The 19,022-nt window shown below is 30.1% G+C and overlaps 1 protein-coding gene across 3 annotated transcripts in view; it reads left to right on the top strand.

Moving 5' to 3' along the window:
* The window catches only part of LOC130900842 (amyloid beta A4 precursor protein-binding family B member 1-interacting protein), a 97,092-nt gene that overhangs the window by 34,760 nt on the left and 43,310 nt on the right, over positions 1-19,022 (top strand). The window contains exon 1 of one of the 3 annotated variants that reach the window (XM_057811748.1): positions 980-1,414. The exons of the other annotated variants lie outside the window; for them this stretch is intronic. Within the exon in view, the coding sequence (XP_057667731.1) occupies positions 1,322-1,414 (93 nt within the window). The 5' untranslated portion in view covers positions 980-1,321. Of the gene's footprint in view, positions 1-979; positions 1,415-19,022 lie in introns of those variants that run through there. 3 annotated transcript variants of the gene reach the window in all.

Genomic DNA, 19,022 nt, shown 5'->3' with positions numbered 1-19,022 from the left:
GCGCCTATGTCTAATCTCATCAAAATTGAACTGTGCACGACAATGGTGACTAATTCTATTTCTATAGTCCAGTCAAATTAGATTTATCTAAAAAGAAAATTAATATATCGATGTCACTTGTTTTTTCTTGTTCATTACGCCAATACTGTTAAAAATAGAGATTATAACTTTTGACGGAATTGTTTATGTCGTATTTAGATACTAAAAGTGAACCTTTCAAGTCTCTGAAGACGATAATTTAGTTTCGAAACGTGTAATTGTGAGTATCGGTGTAGTACAAAAACACTGTTCACAGTATGAATATCACGGCTCAAGAAATTCCTATTTCGTAAATAGGTTTTTTCACCGACTAAATTCTATTTTTAAAACCATTTTTCATAACTTCAAACTACAAATATACAAAGTACAAACTATATAAATAAAATATCATCTTTATTTTTCACGTTATTAGTGTACAAAACAACAAAAAAACATGTAGCATCCACATATCAATTTTTGTTCTAAAAGTTTCTTTTTTTCTACACAATTTAACTGTACTAATAATATAGTTGATATATCGAGCTTATGATTCCCCCGAACGTATCCAGTTCGTAATTATTAATTATAGTCGTCCAACGGAGTAATAAACGTTTTTTTAATAATTGATGAACTTATTTAATATTTAAAACTGATTCTACTTTAGTTTTTAAAAACATACAGTAAACAAATTCTCGTTGTGTATGATTCTTATTAAAAAACATCGATTATCTAGTGTACAGAACAACAAAAAAACATATGGCATCAACATATCTATTTTTTTCTACACAATTTATCTGTACTAATAATATAGTTGATAGTTGTGTGCTATATCGAGCTTATGATTCCCCCGAACGTATCCAGTTCGTAATTATTAATTATAGTCGCCCAACGGAGTAATAAACGTTTTTTTTAATAATTGATAAACTTATTTAATATTTAAAACTGATTCTACTTTAATTTTCAAATATATAAAGTGTTATTAGTATATTTTAATCATTACGTATTGATGCTCTTTAGTAAACAAATTATCAGTGTGGATGATTCTTGTTAAATAACATGTATTATTTATCTGGTCTACTATATATTTGAACCGGCATGGCTGATTTCGTGTGAACCTTTGCGTTGTTGTTGTTATATGCATCAAGTTCAGTCGCTCCGAGTTTGGGGTAACGAATACAACGGGCGAAGTAAATTTGAAATAAACGCGTCGTTAGAAAGATATAATAATATGTGTACAAATAGAATAAGAGAGGATTCGTGAAACGATGCGATTATCTCGTCGTGAGTGTACTTACGTGAAAACATGTCTTGGATAAAAAAGGCCAATATTAAAATGGGTGTTAAGAAGATGAACGATAATGACGATGATAATAGTTCTAATTATTCAGATGATTCAGTAAGTAAAATAATTGTTTGTAAATGTGTTTCAAAATTAGAATTAGTACAGATTCGGTTAATTATTAACGAATGGTAAAAAATCCAACAATAACATTATGATATAGTTGAAAACGTGATTACTAAATTGAAAATAATTTCGTCTGATGTACGATACTTACAATAATTGTTTTTTTTTACGAATAAACTCGATTTATTTATCAAGATTACTATAAATAACTCTTTTATCATAAAAATGCAGTAAGCTTCTCTCTTAAGACGATGTCTGGACCAAATGGAAATGAAAGACATGTGTTCGGCGCTGTTGCCATGTTTATAACTAAAAATAAATTAACTTTAAGATAATCCAGATACTTTTTTTTTTAATTTTAACCAGATTGTTAGGAAGAAGTGTATTAGAAAAATCGAATATTTGATAAATTTAGAATTTTTTTATAATTAAATTAGTATAAAATAGATATTTTCGATATGAAACAATTTTTTTTAACTATAAACGACTTATGTTCTCAATTTGAATAATTTTAATTATTTTGAACAACTTTACGTTTCATATATAAAAAAATAGAGTGAATGGCAACGTTGTAATCTTTGCTATGGCGTAGGTGATAAAATTAGAATACCAGTTGTCCCTTTTTTGAATAGAATTTGTCACTCGTGGAGTTTGTATGAATATAGGGGTATAAAAGAGAAACAAAATATTGTTTGGAAGCTTTTTCATTGTATATACGTGGTATAATCGAAATATTTATTAATAAAATATTCAGAAATCTCGTAGTTATTCATTTTATGATAAAATAAATATGGAAATCATCTAATAATTACAATATATTGAAAACTTGGTAGCTTCGACCCCTTTGGCCATAAAAATTCGGAATTAAAGCAAAAAGTAATGTGAAAATTTACTATAAATGTCACTATAACTTACGTATAAAGCAAAATATTTATTTTATTAACCATTTCTACGTCTATTCGTGATATTATGTACTAAAAATCATGCTCATAATTGTGAAACAACAAAAATCTCCATCCATTTGCTTGAAAATCATTCATTAGACTACAAAATGGCGGTGGAGTAAAATTGTAGGTTATGATAGATGAAATCAACGATTTGAACGCTAAAACGTTATAAAAATGACATATTCCGCCTGTCAATGAAAGTAAGACAGACTTCAGTACACTCTTTATTCACCTTGGGAACTGATCAGCACGACAATATGCCAAAATTTGACGTAAATTAAACCTCTCGTCTTGTAATAACTTGTTACCTCTTTAGTGTAAAAGACACACTGTATATATAATTATTATTTAGTATATGTGTACAAAATAAATTGAAAAAGGCAAAATGATTCAAACTGTGCGAATTTAAACTTTCTTCTAAATCATCTATTTCATAGAATAATTATGTGTTAATACTAATAAAAAAATTACTTTGGTGTATTTATAAATAAACCAACAACAGGAAATTTCAGTGTTTCGCATTCGCACGATATTGTCAGTTATATAGTGACACACGATCGAGTACAGGGCTGGACTACAATATTTACATTAGTATAAACAGTTTCCTTTCTTAATTTCTTCGTACCTGACAAATAAATATTTTTGGATGATTCAGGAAATAAGTTTCAAACATACCTTCTATTTTTTTTTATTAAAAAAACTGTCCCCATTACCCTAATAACGTATTTTATTATGAAACAACCCTCGTACATGGGGGTATATACGTGTTATCTACAAGATCTAACTTTTTTTTGATAAATAATTGTTTAAGGGTGATTCAGGAGATTGATTTATAATTTTCTTCTGTTTTTTTTTTTATTAATAAAGTGTTCCTGAATGTTTAAGCAAGTTCAAAATGTTCTGAAACAACCCTCGTAGACGTGGACGATAAAAAAATGTCTGAAGTTGATTCAGGCAATGAAATAATAAGTTTTTGGTATGCCTTCTATAGGGTAAAACATCTTTCAAGTTCTAAAAGTGTCACAAAGTTAAAGACTAAATCTGCCTTATTTCGGTCCTGGGTTTTTTGCGTTCAATTGATTCCTATGGCTGCTGGATTCGTTCCCAAATTTTCCTATCTTAAGATTTAATGAATTCTTGAACTTATTATCCCTTTTTTTCCAAGTTATTTCGTCTTTGTTATTGAAATAACAAATAGAGAAAGTGTTTTGTCGTTTTTATTTGTAGGATTATTTTTCTGTGTCCTCCCCAAAGGTCGATCCGACCCTGTTAACCAATGAACACCAAATAGTGGCCAATTAACTCGCTTTTTTCCACATTCCTATGCAATTACAAGCGCCATAATTATACATGAATGAGATTTATATAAGTAAACTCTTCATTGCGTTTTTTATTTTGGGTAATTGAACTGAAAAGAACCTGTTCTTTGTTGTATCAAATCCCCAGTTTCCATTTTAAGTGAATAAATAGTATTTATTTTAATGTGCTTTGAGATAATCTTGTACGAAAAACAGGTTTTTGTCGTTATTTCTACTTCCAAATAGGGCGAATTATTTTTCAAAAATTCCAAGTTCCATTTCAGGTAATTTCTGTTTATACATTTGAAATTTACTTTGAAATATTTATTTCCCAGTAATTTTGCCGTGAGAATCGACATATCTCGTTAAGATTTTGAGGTTATGTGTCCAAAATGTCAAATTTACGTTCAAATATTATTTTCCCCATATATATATGGACAGTTGGTATGGGAAAAAACGTCCCTACGTTACGGTACCGACAATATTCATTTTCTCTCTCGTTCGAGACACTTTATCTATACTGCGCATGTTTGAGAATGCGCAGAAACGAGCTGGACCCTCGGAGGATAGAGAAATCGTTGTCGTTCTGTCTTCCTTAGTCGGAACGGCTTCTACATGTGGAAACTGTCCGTATAGTATTACATATATGATTTTACTGTCAGATTTGACATATTGTGTTAAAATTTACGTCAATATCATATTTTAGGGCATTCTACTGTCAGATTTGACATATCGCATTAAAATTCTGTGGTATTTGAGGTTATCTGTTCCAAAATGTCGATTTGACGTTCAAATATTATTTTTTGGTAATTTTACTGTCTTAATTGACATATGGCCTTCAAATGCTGTGGTATTTGAGGTTATGTGTTCTAAAATGTCAACATCACGTTTAAATATTGTTTTATAGGTAATTTTACTATCAGGATTGACCAATCGCATCGAAATTCTGTGATATATGAGGTTATGTTTTTAAAAACCTCATATTTACGTTAGAATTATATTTTTTAATCCATTCTACTGTCAAAATTGACATAGCGCGTTAAGATTTTGTAGTTTTTGAGGTTGTGTGTTCCAAAATGTCAAATTTACATTCAAATATTATTTTCTAGATAACTTTACTGTGAGAATTGACATATCGGATTAAAATTTGGTCGTATTTGAGGTTATGTTTGTAAAAATCGAAAATTTCCGTTCAAATATTATTTTCTAGATTATTTTATTGTAAGAATTGACATATCAGATTAAAATTTTGTGGCATTTGAGGTTATGTTTGTAAAAACCTCATATTTACGTTATAATTATATTTTTTTAATTCATTCTACTGTCAAAATTGACATAGCGCGTTGATTTTGTAGTATTTGGGGTTATGTGTTAGAAAATGTCAAATTTACGTTCAAATATTATTTTCTACATAATTTCACTGCGAGAATTGACATATCCCCTCAAAATTTTGTGATATTTGAGGTTATGTGTTAGAAAATGTGAAATTTACGTTCAAATATTATTTTCTAGATTATTTTATTGTAAGAATTGACATATCGGGTTAAAATTTGGTCGTATTTGAGGTTATGTGTTAGAAAATGTCAAATTTACGTTCAAATATTATTTTCTACGTAACTTTTCTGTCAAAATTGACGTATGGTGCAGTAATGTTGTCGTATGTGAAGTTATGTATTTCAGAATAACCAATTCAGGTTGATATTGCTGTCAGAAAAGACATGTCGTTGAAATTTTAATTTATTTGAGGTTATGTTTGGAAAAACCTCATATTTACGTTAGAATCATTTTTTTTAATTCATTCTACTGTCAAAATTGACATAGCGCGTTAAGATTTTGTAGTTTTTGAGGTTGTGTGTTCCAAAATGTCAAATTTACATTCAAATATTATTTTCTAGATAACTTTACTGTGAGAATTGACATATCGGATTAAAATTTGGTCGTATTTGAGGTTATGTTTGTAAAAATCGAAAATTTCCGTTCAAATATTATTTTCTAGATTATTTTATTGTAAGAATTGACATATCAGATTAAAATTTTGTGGCATTTGAGGTTATCTTTGTAAAAACCTCATATTTACGTTATAATTATATTTTTTTAATTCATTCTACTGTCAAAATTGACATAGCGCGTTGATTTTGTAGTATTTGGGGTTATGTGTTAGAAAATGTCAAATTTACGTTCAAATATTATTTTCTACATAATTTCACTGCGAGAATTGACATATCCCCTCAAAATTTTGTGATATTTGAGGTTATGTGTTAGAAAATGTGAAATTTACGTTCAAATATTATTTTCTAGATTATTTTATTGTAAGAATTGACATATCGGGTTAAAATTTTGTGATATTTGAGGTTATGTGTTAGAAAATGTGAAATTTACGTTCAAATATTATTTTCTAGATTATTTTATTGTAAGAATTGACATATCGGGTTAAAATTTGGTCGTATTTGAGGTTATGTGTTAGAAAATGTCAAATTTACGTTTAAATATTATTTTCTACTTAATTTTCCTGTCAAAATTGACGTATGGTGCAGTAATGTTGTCGTATGTGAAGTTATGTATTTCAGAATAACCAATTCAGGTTGATATTGCTGTCAGAAAAGACATGTCGTTGAAATTTTAATTTATTTGAGGTTATGTTTGTAAAAATCGAAAATTTCCGTTCAAATATTATTTTCTAGATTATTTTATTGTAAGAATTGACATATCAGATTAAAATTTTGTGGCATTTGAGGTTATGTTTGGAAAAACCTCATATTTACGTTAGAATCATTTTTTTTAATTCATTCTACTGTCAAAATTGACATAGCGCGTTAAGATTTTGTAGTATTTGGGGTTATGTGTTAGAAAATGTCAAATTTACGTTTAAATATTATTTTCAACATAATTTCACTGCGAGAATTGACATATCCCCTCAAAATTTAGTGATATTTGAGGTTATGTGTTAGAAAATGTCAAATTTACGTTCAAATATTATTTTCTACGTAACTTTTCTGTCAAAATTGACGTATGGTGCAGTAATGTTGTCGTATGTGAAGTTATGTATTTCAGAATAACCAATTCAGGTTGATATTGCTGTCAGAAAAGACATGTCGTTGAAATTTTAATTTATTTGAGGTTATGTTTGGAAAAACCTCATATTTACGTTAGAATCATTTTTTTTAATTCATTCTACTGTCAAAATTGACATAGCGCGTTAAGATTTTGTAGTATTTGGGGTTATGTGTTAGAAAATGTCAAATTTACGTTCAAATATTATTTTCTACTTAATTTCACTGTCAGAATTGACATATCGCGTCAAAATTTTGTGATATTTGAGGTTATGTGTTAGAAAATGTGAAATTTACGTTCAAATATTATTTTCTAGATTATTTTATTGTAAGAATTGACATATCGGGTTAAAATTTGGTCGTATTTGAGGTTATGTGTTAGAAAATGTCAAATTTACGTTCAAATATTATTTTCTAGATTATTTTATTGTAAGAATTGACATATCGGGTTAAAATTTGGTCGTATTTGAGGTTATGTGTTAGAAAATGTCAAATTTACGTTCAAATATTATTTTCTACGTAATTTTCCTGTCAAAATTGACGTATGGTGCAGTAATGTTGTCGTATGTGAAGTTATGTATTTCAGAATAACCAATTCAGGTTGATATTGCTGTCAGAAAAGACATGTCGTTGAAATTTTAATTTATTTGAGGTTATGTTTGGAAAAACCTCATATTTACGTTAGAATCATTTTTTTTAATTCATTCTACTGTCAAAATTGACATAGCGCGTTAAGATTTTGTAGTATTTGGGGTTATGTGTTAGAAAATGTCAAATTTACGTTCAAATATTATTTTCTACTTAATTTCACTGTCAGAATTGACATATCGCGTCAAAATTTTGTGATATTTGAGGTTATGTGTTAGAAAATGTGAAATTTACGTTCAAATATTATTTTCTAGATTATTTTATTGTAAGAATTGACATATCGGGTTAAAATTTGGTCGTATTTGAGGTTATGTGTTAGAAAATGTCAAATTTACGTTCAAATATTATTTTCTAGATTATTTTATTGTAAGAATTGACATATCGGGTTAAAATTTGGTCGTATTTGAGGTTATGTGTTAGAAAATGTCAAATTTACGTTCAAATATTATTTTCTACGTAATTTTCCTGTCAAAATTGACGTATGGTGCAGTAATGTTGTCGTATGTGAAGTTATGTATTTCAGAATAACCAATTCAGGTTGATATTGCTGTCAGAAAAGACATGTCGTTGAAATTTTAATTTATTTGAGGTTATGTTTGGAAAAACCTCATATTTACGTTAGAATCATTTTTTTTAATTCATTCTACTGTCAAAATTGACATAGCGCGTTAAGATTTTGTAGTATTTGGGGTTATGTGTTAGAAAATGTCAAATTTACGTTCAAATATTATTTTCTACTTAATTTCACTGTCAGAATTGACATATCGCGTCAAAATTTTGTGATATTTGAGGTTATGTGTTAGAAAATGTGAAATTTACGTTCAAATATTATTTTCTAGATTATTTTATTGTAAGAATTGACATATCAGATTAAAATTTTGTAGCATTTGAGGTTATGTTTGTAAAAACCTCATATTTACGTTAGAATCATTTTTTTTAATTCATTCTACTGTCAAAATTGACATAGCGCGTTAAGATTTTGTAGTATTTGGGGTTATGTGTTAGAAAATGTCAAATTTACGTTCAAATATTATTTTCTACGTAATTTTTCTGTCAAAATTGACGTATGGTGCAGTAATGTTGTCGTGTTATTTGAGGTTATGTTTGGAAAAATCGCATTTTTATTTATTTCAAGCTTGCTTTAACGGGATTTTCGGAAAAGTTGTTGACGATTTTCGTCAAAGAATTCAATTTTAAGTTCGATTTTGAATAAAAAATGTTTCGTATCAATCTATTTACAATCTTTGCTCACGTACTAAACTATATACGTTTTTCCATTCTAGCTCTGTCAAGGCAAAGACCTTATTACCGAAATAGCTTCATACGAAATATTATCTAATTTAACTAACGCTTTAAACGATTTTATATCAAAGAGATCTAATCAACGAGATCATTTTTTAAGGAAGATATTTGTTAATTCGATCAGATATTCGTGACAGGTATGATGTATACCTACGAGGTGTGATGAAAAAGTTTTCTACAACTCTATAAATGTCATGAAAAAATCATTTCCTATTGAAATATTTCGAGTTTCCCCACTATATTAGAGAAAAATATTATTTTTCGTGGTTTCGACGCTATTATATTTTATTGATACCGATCGATTTCGATTTTATTGTCAACTTGAATGCAATGTTTATTATTAATTTTAATTAGGGTGGTAATCGATTTTTCTGAACTCTAATTACTTTAATTCAATTTAGAATGACATGAACCGTCAGTTTTTTGAAAAAACAGCAACAATTTGTTTCATTATCAGATTTTATGAAACAGAAATTCATTGAAACCGTCCCTGTCTAATATAACTTCAAATTTTGGCGATAATTCCCGTGAATTGAATTTTCCAGAATTAAATTTCGAATGACCCGAGAATTTTCAGTTACGTTTTGTATTACAATTAGTGCGAAAAAAGTTTTTTGATATTTATATGAAATTTGAGCGCCATTTTTGTTATTTCTCGATACTAAAAATTTGACTACGTAAAAAAAATTAGAGTTACGAGTTTTCTGGAATCTTCACTAATATTGCTTACTAAGCATACGGTAAATCACGTCGAATCAGTCGAAAATAATATACGGGACGTCCCAATTAAATAGAAATTCAATCTGAGCAACTCATTTCCGCAATTGGTGTGTGAAACTTAATCCGCATGTCGATTGATGACCGATGTTTATTTGAAGACAGCAATATAAAGTATATTTATGTTTTTTTTTAAAGCTAATACGCGTAATATCTTGCTGATTAGTTTGCAAATTTTCTTATAACGAACTTCCAATCGCCTCTCGTATTATTTACAAAGGAATGTATCGAGATTGTAGAAAATTCTTGAACGTGTTAATGCTATTCACTTTTATAACACAAGAAAAAGCAAACACATGGTTAAGACGTATTTAAATCGACTCTGGCGCCGGAACCACAGACTGGTTTATGGTCCGTGAGCTTGACCTACAAAATTCTAAACGAGATATCGTTTTTTAAATTTTCAAAATAGAAATTTCAATTTAAATACTTCGACTATTAATATATTAGTGAATAATTTTCGAAAAGGGTTATTCCACTCTCGATATCAGTATTTTCTTTATAAGAATCCGAAAAAAGTTTTTTCAAAATTTTGCTTCTACGAGGGTTGTTACTCAAGTTTTGGGACAGTTTTTTACAATTGGATTTGGCTTCATTAGTACAGGCAAATTAGGCGATTTTGAGATAAAACCTCAAATTAAATTGGGCGGTTTTGATTTTCTAGATTCTGAGAGGTTTTGGGATACTGAATAGTCTAGAAATTTTTAATTTTTGAAAGATAAAAATTGACGTTTCGACTTCTATTCAAGTCTTTATCAAAATATATTTATATATTATTAAAAAAAAAAATTAATTTTATATCAGAAAACCTAAAATCGAGAACAGAAGCATAGAGATTTTTATATATAGTACAGGAAAATTAAGCTATTTTGGGCTAAAACCTTATATTAAATTGAGCAGTTTTGATTTTCTAGATTCTGAGAGGTTTTGGGATACTAAATAAGTCTAGAAACAAAATTACGGAAACGGATTTTCGAAATTTTGGTACTTGATACTGAAAAAAAATTTGAATCGCGAATAACTCTAAAACTACTAGGAATTCGAAAAAAAGTGCTTGTGCAAAAAATGTAGAGTACAAAATTCTCTACAAAAAGGTATCCCAGTAATTTGTTCATAACCTCAAAATTTTCATCTTAGAATGGGTTTATACTCTCAAAAATATTTTGGATCGCGAATAATTCGAAAACTATGAATATTTCGAAAAAAACTGCAGTAACAAAAAATGTAGAGTACAAAATTCTCTACAAAAAAGTATTCCGGGTATTTGTTCATAACCTCAAAATCTTCACCTTAAAATGGGTTTATATACTCAAAAATATTTTGAATCGAAAATAATTCTAAAACTACTAGGAATTCGAAAAAAAGTGCTTGGACAAAAAATGTAGAGTACAAAATTCTCTACAAAAAGGTATCCCAGTAATTTGTTCATAACCTCAAAATTTTCATCTTAGAATGGGTTTATACTCTCAAAAATATTTTGGATCGCGAATAATTCGAAAACTATGAATATTTCGAAAAAAACTGCAGTAACAAAAAATGTAGAGTACAAAATTCTCTACAAAAAAGTATTCCGGGTATTTGTTCATAACCTCAAAATTTTCACCTTAAAATGGGTTTATATACTCAAAAATATTTTGGATCGAAAATAACTCGAAAACTATGAGTATTTCGAAAAAAACTGCAGTAACAAAAAATGTAGAGTACAAAAAATTATAACAGTTATTTGTTCATAACCTCAAAATTTTCATCTTAAAATGGGTTTATATACTCAAAAATATTTTGAATCGAAAATAACTCTAAAACTACTAGGAATTCGAAAAAAAGTGCTTGGACAAAAAATGTAGAGTACAAAATTCTCTACAAAAAGGTATCCCAGTAATTTGTTCATAACCTCAAAATTTTCATCTTAGAATGGGTTTATACACTCAAAAATATTTTGGATCGCGAATAATTCGAAAACTATGAATATTTCGAAAAAAACTGCAGTAACAAAAAATGTAGAGTACAAAATTCTCTACAAAAAAAGTATTCCGGGTATTTGTTCATAACCTCAAAATTTTCACCTTAAAATGGGTTTATATACTCAAAAATATTTTGGATCGAAAATAACTCGAAAACTATGAGTATTTCGAAAAAAACTGCAGTAACAAAAAATGTAGAGTACAAAATTCTCTACAAAAAGGTATCCCAGTAATTTGTTCAAAACCTCAAAATTTTCATCTTAGAATGGGTTTATACTCTCAAAAATATTTTGGATCGCGAATAATTCGAAAACTATGAATATTTCGAAAAAAACTGCAGTAACAAAAAATGTAGAGTACAAAATTCTCTACAAAAAAAGTATTCCGGGTATTTGTTCATAACCTCAAAATTTTCACCTTAAAATGGGTTTATATACTCAAAAATATTTTGGATCGAAAATAACTCGAAAACTATGAGTATTTCGAAAAAAACTGCAGTAACAAAAAATGTAGAGTACAAAATTCTCTACAAAAAGGTATCCCAGTAATTTGTTCATAACCTCAAAATTTTCATCTTAGAATGGGTTTATACACTCAAAAATATTTTGGATCGCGAATAATTCGAAAATTATGAATATTTCGAAAAAAACTGCAGTAACAAAAAATGTAGAGTACAAAATTCTCTACAAAAAAAGTATTCCGGGTATTTGTTCATAACCTCAAAATTTTCACCTTAAAATGGGTTTATATACTCAAAAATATTTTGGATCGAAAATAACTCGAAAACTATGAGTATTTCGAAAAAAACTGCAGTAACAAAAAATGTAGAGTACAAAATTCTCTACAAAAAATTATAACAGTTATTTGTTCATAACCTCAAAATTTTCATCTTAAAATGGGTTTATATACTCAAAAATATTTTGAATCGAAAATAACTCTAAAACTACTAGGAATTCGAAAAAAAGTGCTTGGACAAAAAATGTAAAGCACAAAATTCTCTACAGATTGGTCTTTCACCTAACCTCAAAATTTTCACCGAAAAATAGGTTAATGTACTCAAAAACATTTTGAATTGTGTATAACTCGAAAACTATGAGGATTTCAACACAAACCGCCGAGACAATAAATGTGTAGCACAACATTCTGTACAAAAATGGTTTAAATTTTTTCCTAACCTCAAAATTTCCATCATGAAATGGGTTTCAAATCGCGAGAGTTGAGGGAGATTTACTCAGAAATAGTAGCTCCAACTAAAAAATGACTGGAGACGTTTTTTGTAGAAAATTTTGTACTCTACATTTTTTGTTCGTCCAGATTTTTTTGGAATTCACTGAATTCGGAAATCTAGCAAAACACGTTCCTTCGAGTATGTTCACCATTAAAAATGTCAAACTTAATGATGCCAAATGTCAGATTTGACATATTCACATCAGTGTTGCCATTGTTGTTGTTGTTGTTTCTTCCTCATTCTAACTTGTTATTTATGTTGTCGTCAAATGAATGAAATTATTGACGCATTTTAATCAAAATGTATCGGAAATGAATTGCAAAGGGTGAATCCACCCCTAAAACGGTAAATACGATTTCATCGGTCCGAAAAGTGCGTTTTCTTTGTAAAAGTTAAAAAAATTGGACCGAGATTGGACCATATTTCCCGACCCAATTGCGTTTAAAATAACAAATTTGAAATCGTAACTTTTTCATTGAAATCAGTCGAGCGGGAAACAGAAATTAGACAAATAACCCACCATGCAACAGACATGCGGGCAACAACTTTTAAGTGACCCTAATCGAGTGATGTTTAATTGGTAAACGCAGAGTCACAGTTGTTTAATAAAAATTTCCCAGTTAGTCGTATGAACTCGTTTCCTTAAAAAAATATATATATCAGACATTCTTGTTTGAATTATAAATAAATACGTTTAGATATAGAACGAGAAGCAAACACTTAGGAGCTGCCACATTTTTTCATCATCATTTGTTTGCCAGAAGTGTTCGAAAAAAATCATGAAAATCAATCGCAGACTAAGAATCATTTTCCACCGCGACAATGCGAGCTTTCACACATCAGTTTAAAGAAAAACACTTTTGAATCGTCATCCGCTGCGGTTTGACACCCAATGATTTCTCCTTATTCCCTCGGATCACAAATAAATTGTGAGGCCAACATAGAAAATTTCTCAGATTTCCCGCAAAAATGATTTCTCGACCTTTTTCCGTACAATTAGTCGTTTCATCAAAAAAAAAAAAACAATTGTAAACAATTGAAAGCCAAGATGTAACATCTTCTTTAAAATAATCGTAAAGAAAAGCATCAAGATACGTTGTGTTATTCGATATTTCCAATATTTTGAAAAACTCTTTCGTAGAAAGCACTTTTCCACCCCAAAATTTAATTTAACAGTAGTATTATTATCTTTTATATAGACGCCCTGTATAAACTGTTGTTTATCGTTATAATAATCGTATACGCCCCTTATAAACCGTTATTTATTTTAATAATCGAATTCCCCCCACGTATAAACCGTTATTTATTGTTGTAACAATCGTATACGCCTCGTATAAACATCACTTAACAGTAGTATTATAAACATTGTTATAGACGCCCCGTATAAACTGTTATTTATTCTAATAATCGTATACGCCCCGTATAAACAGTTATTTATTTTAATAATCGAATACGCCCCGTATAAACCGTTATTTATTGTTGTAACAATCGTATACGCCTCGTATAAACATCATTTAACAGTAGTATTATAAACATTGTTATAGACGCCCCGTATAAACTGTTATTTATTCTAATAATCGTATACGCCCCGTATAAACCGTTATTTATTGATGTAACAATTGTATACGCCTCGTATAAACATCATTTAACAGTAGTATTATAAACATTGTTATAGACGCCCCGAATAAACTGTTATTTATTCTAATAATCGTATACGCCCCGTATAAACTGTTGTTTATCGTTGTAATAATCGTGTACGCCCCGTATAAACCGTTATTTATTCTAATAATCGTATACGCCCCGTATAAACTTTTTTTATCGTTGTAATAATCGTATACGCCCCGTACAAACTGTTATTTATTCTAATAATCGTATACGCCCTGTATAAACTTTCAAATTTTCACCTCAAAATGGGTTTATAATTTCAAAAATATTTTGAATCGAAAATAACTCGAAATCTACGAGGAATTGGAAAAAAGGTGCTTGTGCAAAAAATGTAGATTACAAAATTCTCTACAAAAAATTATCCCAGGTATTTGTTAATAACCTCAAAATTTTCACTTTAAAATGGGTTTATACACTCAAAAATATTTTGGATCGCGAATAATTCGAAAACTACGAGAAATTCGAAAAAAACTGCAGTAACAAAAAATGTAGTGTATAAAATTCTCTACAAAAAATTATTCCAGGTATTTTTTCGTATACGCCCCGTATAAACCGTTATTTATTCTAATAATCGTATACGCCCCGTATAAACCGTTATTTATTGTTGTAACAATCGTATACGCCTCGTATAAACCTAATTTATGATTAATATAATTCGTAATATATTTCTGTTGAATCGATTTGATTTTTTGAACACGATTTGAATAAAAAAAAAAAAAAATTGAAATCTCCATTGCGAGCAGAACATGTGTTAAACATGTGTCATATTCTGTTTACCACGTCATCCGTAATTTCGTCATCATTAAACCATTTTTTTTTTTTATTTATTTACACTGACAAACAATTGGGTTGACGCGAGGGAGGTTTGATGGAAATTTTAAATTTTTTATTTTCGTATAACTGCCGTTCCAACACGAATTTATATACTGCGCAACTAAAGTAAATTCGGTTGGGGTTAGTATACGAGGGTTGTTCAAATATAAGCCGGATCTTGGTCTAATAATTTTCGTTGTAAAAATTTGGTTTTTTCCACTTCATATCGTTACAGGAGACGTGCGAAAACTTAATTCCGCCGTTTCACAACCGTAGATGAAACGATGGACTGAAAAGGGAAAGCAGGATCCAAAAAAAAGGTGAAGGCCGTTTCAAGGTCATGGGTCGTCGGTTTTTTGGGATGGGCGTATTTGGTTAAGAAGAAAGTGTTGGTTCATCAAGACCAAGCACCAAATCACATATCCGTTATTGCATTGACCAAAAATTAATAAATTGTCACCTCATGCACCCTATTCGCCAGATTCGGCCCCATCGGATTATTTTCCATACCCGGACTTGAAAAAATGACTCTGTGGTTAAAAATTCTTATTATAAAAAGGGTATCGAACTCATTAAAAAAAGTGTATAGAGCTAGAAAGAGAAAATAAATAAATAGTTAGTTAGTTCTGGGACCATCCTGTTTTGGACGTTTTGTAACACATCAGTATAACGTCCACTCATACGACACGAAATTTTTCACGCGTCTATTCAAAAATTCCGGTTTATATTCGAACCACCCTCGTAGTTGTTATAATTTTATTACAAGAAGCAAAAAATAATAAAGGATTCTGCTGTTTATAACGGCCTCCTGTTGTTAAAAACACTAAATTGTATCATGCAAACTGTAGGAATAATCGATTAAGACTAATACCATAATTTAACCATACTTCAGGCTTCTCTCAGCGGTATTATCTACTTTTGGGTGTTACAAAAACTTCCATTATACGAATAAAAGTTTTAACTACATTTTCAAAATTGATTCAAAGGAATATATATAAGAAAAAGGGTAAATTTCTATATGAGACGGCCAGAATCCGACAAGACGGTGACGCATCTATTTTTTCGAAGCTTAGATAATACGGATGAGTCATCATCGTCGGGGCGCGTTCACCAGACGCCCGGAAATGCAACTTCGAGGGTGAGTTATGAGGGTGAAGTTTGAATGTCACTTAATTTTTGGGGATACGTTTCGACGAGGGTATCATAGGTTAATGACTTTTCTTATAAAACAAATTTTTTGCTGTTGACAACATTTTTTTTTAAATTCCAAACGTACCGTTCAAGTACAAAGTCCATAGTTCTTTCTTGAATCATAACAATTGATTTGCGGTAAATAATAAATCGACAAAAATATTTTCTTTTTTATGCGATCGAAGTCTATTGTGTCATAATATCCGTTTTCGCAATCAGGTACAATCCGTCAGGTTCGTCTCCAAAGATTTCAAACAAAAGGTTATATCGGGGTTGCCAACGCCGGGCGACAGAAATCCCCGACACTAGATCAATAAATAAAATTCTATAAACACAAAAAAAACTGGATAAAGTTCAGTATTTTCTTCATTCCATCAAGCCCTTATCTTGTTTGGAATTAGACAAAAAATCAGTGCAACTCGTCACTAAATTTGAAGCTATGAGAATTCGGGATCTTACCAAATCCTCCCTGCGGTGGTTTCTGGACCCCTTGTGAAAAAATACCCCTAAATTGGTACACGGTAGTGAGATATATAATTGGCGCAGTCAGTAGGATTTATTTGGCATCGTTTCTGAATAACTTCACTTATTGTATGTACAGTTTGGATTTTAAAACATTGTTCCAACGCTTCTTTTATTCTAGGCCAGGTATTTCCCATCATGACCTCAGCTTTTCCTATTAACCATGGATGGATCGTTGTAAATCTTATAAGTTTCGATTCGTATCTCACATCGGTTAAAAAATTTGCTTAAATCAATCCTAAGATCATCACAAGATTTAAATCGATTCAAACAATTCCCCATTAAGGGTTTTTTGGTTGTGGAATCTTTAATTGGCGCAGTCAGTAGGATTTAATTGGCATCGTTTCTCAATAACCTCACTTATTCTATGTACAGTTTGGATTTTAAAACATTGTTTCCACGCTTCTTTTATTCTAGGCCAGGTATTTCCCATCATGACATCAGCTTTTCTTATTAACCATGGATGGATCGTTGTAAATCGTATAAGTTTCGATTCGTATCTCGCATCGGTTAAAAAATTCGCTTAAATCAATCCTAAGATCATCACAAGATTTAAAACGATTCAAACAATTCCCCATTAAGGGTTTTTTGGTTGTGGAATCTTTAATTGGCGCAGTCAGTAGGATTTGCCGCGGCCATTTTGTCAAATGAATCCCCGAATCCTAAATATTTTCTTAAATAATCAATTTTTTCATTAATATGTCATTTAATGATGCGACTTTCTAATTTAGTCACGTGTGGGTGAAACATCTGTCGAATCCAACAAAACGTCCCTTCATTTAAATACACAGACACCAACTTATTATTATTATTATACCAGGGATAATGGGCGGTCGACGCCCACTATTTACTTGGGTGAAGGTTAAAATTTAGACATAAAGGCACCAGACCATGGCATCGTGTTGATTTCAAAAAAAAAAATAATACCATTACTTGGTAATTGGGCAATGTACCATGACGACCTTGTTGCCTAATTTCTTAAACAAAAATACGAGAGTACGAATCATACTAAGAGAAAAAAGATAAACGATGTGGCAACGCTGTTAAAATATACAATGCAATCGAATTGTCATGGTTAAATTTCGATTAATCGGTTGTGTTTTAATGGAAATGCTTTAGAGTTGATAAAATTTATTGATGGATGGTAAATCGAGGCGCTTTAAAGGTTAATATGTCCTTTGAGAAACGATATATTCGTAATTTTATCCATAAATCCATAAACTATTATATTGTAACGTTTTTCGTAATTATTAACACTACTATACACTTAACTTGCAATAATTTACTTATAACTATTCTTTCTGTTCACTACGACTATTTATATACCTAAATAAAATTCTAAAACGAAAAGAAATAAATAAATAAACTTTCCTCGAAATTATTTAGAAGAAATATTGTAAATAAACCGCCACAATGTACGGGGTCTTTCGATATACCATCTTCCCATCAATACCAATACCAATCCGATTGTGGTATCGATAAAGCGATTTAATTCCACTTTTTTATCAAGACGATAGTTTCCAGTATCAGTTAACAGCTCAAATAGTATGACAATACGTTTTGGGTATGTTCACCATTAAAAAAAATCATAATTCAAAATGGCAATGACAGATTTGACATATTAACATCGGCGTTGCAATCCTCGTATATAATTATCACAGGGTTATAGATCTGGAGAATACGCAGGGCAATCTACCTCAACCCTAAACGATGTAAGACCATAATATACGAGGGCTATGCACTAATAATGACTTATTATTATGAATTGATATTTCAAAATAGAAGAAACGTACGAATCCAGTTATTTATCTCAATCTTATCAAAGATTAAGTAGAAAATTTCTTTTTTTTATCGATTTTGATGTTAATAACCGCTCCAACAACCCTTTTTTACCGAAATTAAGATCGAAATCCGTTACGTATAGAGTTGGATTGTTTGGCGTTATTCCAAAGTTCCCACCTCTAAATCTATCTCGAACCGAGACGTGTTATTGACAACTATTAAAATAAAAATACCGTAGAACATCTGGCAATGACCATTTACGACAATGAAGAACCGGAAACGTGTACCACTTATCCCTTATATATACGAACTTCCGGTGCGGATTGAACGGGCGCGTGTTGAATTTTTTTCAACTAATTTCGACGGGGATCATTGATTTCAAACCGTGGAGGTACATATCCAATTCGGATTTAAC

The sequence above is a fragment of the Diorhabda carinulata genome, chromosome X, assembly GCF_026250575.1.
Source record: "Diorhabda carinulata isolate Delta chromosome X, icDioCari1.1, whole genome shotgun sequence".
Lineage (NCBI taxonomy): Eukaryota > Metazoa > Arthropoda > Insecta > Coleoptera > Chrysomelidae > Diorhabda > Diorhabda carinulata.
This window is presented reverse-complemented; position numbering and strand designations above follow the sequence as displayed.